This window comes from Saprolegnia parasitica, assembly GCF_000151545.1.
Source record: "Saprolegnia parasitica CBS 223.65 unplaced genomic scaffold supercont2.1192, whole genome shotgun sequence".
NCBI lineage: Eukaryota > Oomycota > Saprolegniomycetes > Saprolegniales > Saprolegniaceae > Saprolegnia > Saprolegnia parasitica.
This window is the reverse complement of record NW_012157586.1, coordinates 69-2294: the sequence shown is the minus strand read 5'-3', so window position 1 is coordinate 2294 and position 2226 is coordinate 69. Positions and strand designations below refer to the sequence as shown.

Here is a 2226-nt window from a genome sequence, read left to right as displayed (position 1 = left end):
GTACTGCGTCATTTCGATTGCGAGCTTGTTTGGCATTTTGACGCCGGAGCTCACGCTCGGCGTCGCCGACTTTGTGGCCGCGTGCCAGACGTACGAAGGTGGCTTCGGGCCCATGCCGTACCAGGAAGCGCACGGCGGCTACACCTTCTCGGGCGCGGCGATCCTCTCGATCTTGAACGCGCTGGACCGGGTCAACATCCCCGCCCTCACGGTAGCGCTACCGTTGCCAACGTCGTCCTTCTTTAATGACTCTGCATAGCACTATGTCGCGCACCGTCAAATGGCCGTCGAGGGCGGGTACCAAGGCCGTACCAACAAGCTCGTCGACGGGTGCTACAGCTTCTGGATGGGGGCGGTGCCTGCGCTCTTGGCCCCGTACACGCGTGGTACGCTTCGTCATCACTTGCTCTCTCGCTCGAATTATGCCCCTGTAGGCATCTACGTGAGCGACCGCGCAGCCCACCAACGCTACATCTTGTTGTGTGGCCAACAGCTCGAAGGCGGTCTCCGCGACAAGCCGGGCAAGCCTCGCGACCACTACCACTCGTGCTATGTTCTGAGTGGCCTATCGCTCTCGCAGCACGGGGACGGCCGCCCCGAGACACCCGTCTTTATTGCGGGGTCGCCCGAGAACCGCGTCGAGCCCACCCACCCCGCGTACAACATTTCGCACGATAAGGTGCTCTTGATCCAGTCGTATTTCGCAGAGAAAGTGGCCGGTGCGACCCGCATCGAGGTCCTCGAAGAGACTATGGATTAGATGCAGCTGCGACTCCTACGATAACAAAGACTCGTGGTGTCTTGGTCGTTCATTCATCGACTCGAGTCCTGTAGATGTAAGCAGTGCGTGGCCATCCCAGGGGTCCTTTCCGCTTGGCTGCATGAAGGATAGAGGCGAGAGCAGCATGAGAAAGTCAACGCGTTAGCTTATTGGATCGGCGGTCGCGTCAAGTCTTCACTGTAGCGGGGCTGTTTTCGGACGGGGCTCTGCATCGTGGCGAGCGTCTGTCGGCGCTTCTGCTTGGTCGCCGACCGATGCAGCGCATCTTGCTTGGCCAAATCAGCAACGTACTTTTGATGGTACTTGATGAACGTCGACTCGATCGGGCGGTCTTCGGCGGGAAGCGAGCCAAACAGCTCGTCGGTATGGGGCGTCGTGGGATCAACTATGGGGCGTCATGTCAACCTCGAGAAAGCTGCAAGTAAGCACCCACCGTCGGCGACAGCCTTGGGAGCGGGCGAGCCTGGAATTGCCAAGACGCTCAGGAAGCGCTTGGTTCGCCGCTGCAGGCGGCCGACGAGCGCGTCTAGAAGGTGCACCGACTCGGTCGCCTTCTTTGTGAACGGCAACCAGCGCTTCTGGTCTTCCAAGTACGCCGCATGGAGCGTCTGCAGGAACGAGACGAGCTCCTTCGTTGCTCCCGTCAAGTGGCTCAGGGCGACGGTCTGTGGCCGGGTCACGACGCCATGAAGGTCGTCGAGCGTCGCGTGAAGCACCTCGAGCTCCGCTTGCACGTCGGTCTCGACGACGACGTAGCGAGCGTCGGCGCAGGAGGCTAAGCTTAGGACGCCGTCCATGCACGTCGAGAGCCACGTCTGCAGCGCTTGGACCTCGGCGATGGCCGACGCTGTCGCTTCCTGCATCGTCTTCGAATTGCAACTGGCGGCAGACTGGCCGGTTCCAGCGATGCGATTGGCTATAATGCAATCGACCTACCAGCCGCTGTTGTATTTTATTTTAAATACGATCGCACACTCGGTATTTGTATCTACAAAACGAGGTCAAATTATTTGACGATCAACACTAGGAATGGCGCCAAGATCGCGGGCTCCAGAGGCAGGACCGCCAACTGGTGCACCACTGCCTCCTGCCTGGAAGCCAGGAGGCGGAAGAGGACACTGTATGACGACCTGACCGTAAGTAGTGGCTCGTAGCTAGGCCTTTTTGTAGTTTAGACACGTATCTAAGGCATGTTCTAGTACCAGTGGTATCAACGAGTATGCTTTCGAGTCCCGGGTGGCGACCATTATTAGCAGCTTGCGGTTCGCATTGTGGTGCGGGAGAAGCATCCGTGACAAATGCTTGAAGCGGCTCGGGTCTTGAGCAGCTCGGAGGTCGTCCTTGTCCTCGGCGGGTGGTCGTTGGCGTTTACTATGAGAAGAGAGACGCTTGAGTCCCCGCTTTTGTGGGCAGCGACGATGCCCTTCTAATCTCTTGGGATCTTC

General features: G+C 58.8%; 2 protein-coding genes across 2 annotated transcripts; one reads left to right on the top strand and one right to left on the bottom strand.

Annotated features, from left to right (window-relative positions):
* Positions 1-789, top strand: SPRG_18431 (hypothetical protein). The gene is made up of 3 exons (XM_012357869.1): positions 1-211; positions 260-386; positions 435-789. The coding sequence occupies exons 1-3, from the start codon at positions 113-115 to the stop codon at positions 758-760; spliced, it is 552 nt and encodes a 183-aa protein (XP_012213259.1). The 5' UTR covers positions 1-112; the 3' UTR covers positions 761-789.
* Positions 790-925: 136 nt separating this feature from the next.
* SPRG_18430 (hypothetical protein) lies at positions 926-1652 on the bottom strand. The gene is made up of 2 exons (XM_012357868.1): positions 1215-1652; positions 926-1166 (listed from the first exon to the last, which is right to left on the bottom strand). Exons 1-2 carry the CDS (start codon positions 1642-1644, stop codon positions 928-930), a joined length of 669 nt encoding a protein of 222 aa, XP_012213258.1. The 5' UTR covers positions 1645-1652; the 3' UTR covers positions 926-927.
* Positions 1653-2226: the final 574 nt, after the last annotated feature.

Coding starts and splice junctions, on each gene's coding strand:
- SPRG_18430 (XM_012357868.1), bottom strand. CDS start 1,644: ATGCAGGAAGCGACAGCGTCGGCCATCGCCGAGGTCCAAGCGCTGCAG. Junction 1,167..1,214: donor TCCCAAGGCTGTCGCCGACG/GTGGGTGCTTAC, acceptor GACGCCCCATAG/TTGATCCCACGACGCCCCAT.
- SPRG_18431 (XM_012357869.1), top strand. CDS start 113: ATGCCGTACCAGGAAGCGCACGGCGGCTACACCTTCTCGGGCGCGGCG. Junction 212..259: donor TCAACATCCCCGCCCTCACG/GTAGCGCTACCG, acceptor GACTCTGCATAG/CACTATGTCGCGCACCGTCA. Junction 387..434: donor CTTGGCCCCGTACACGCGTG/GTACGCTTCGTC, acceptor ATGCCCCTGTAG/GCATCTACGTGAGCGACCGC.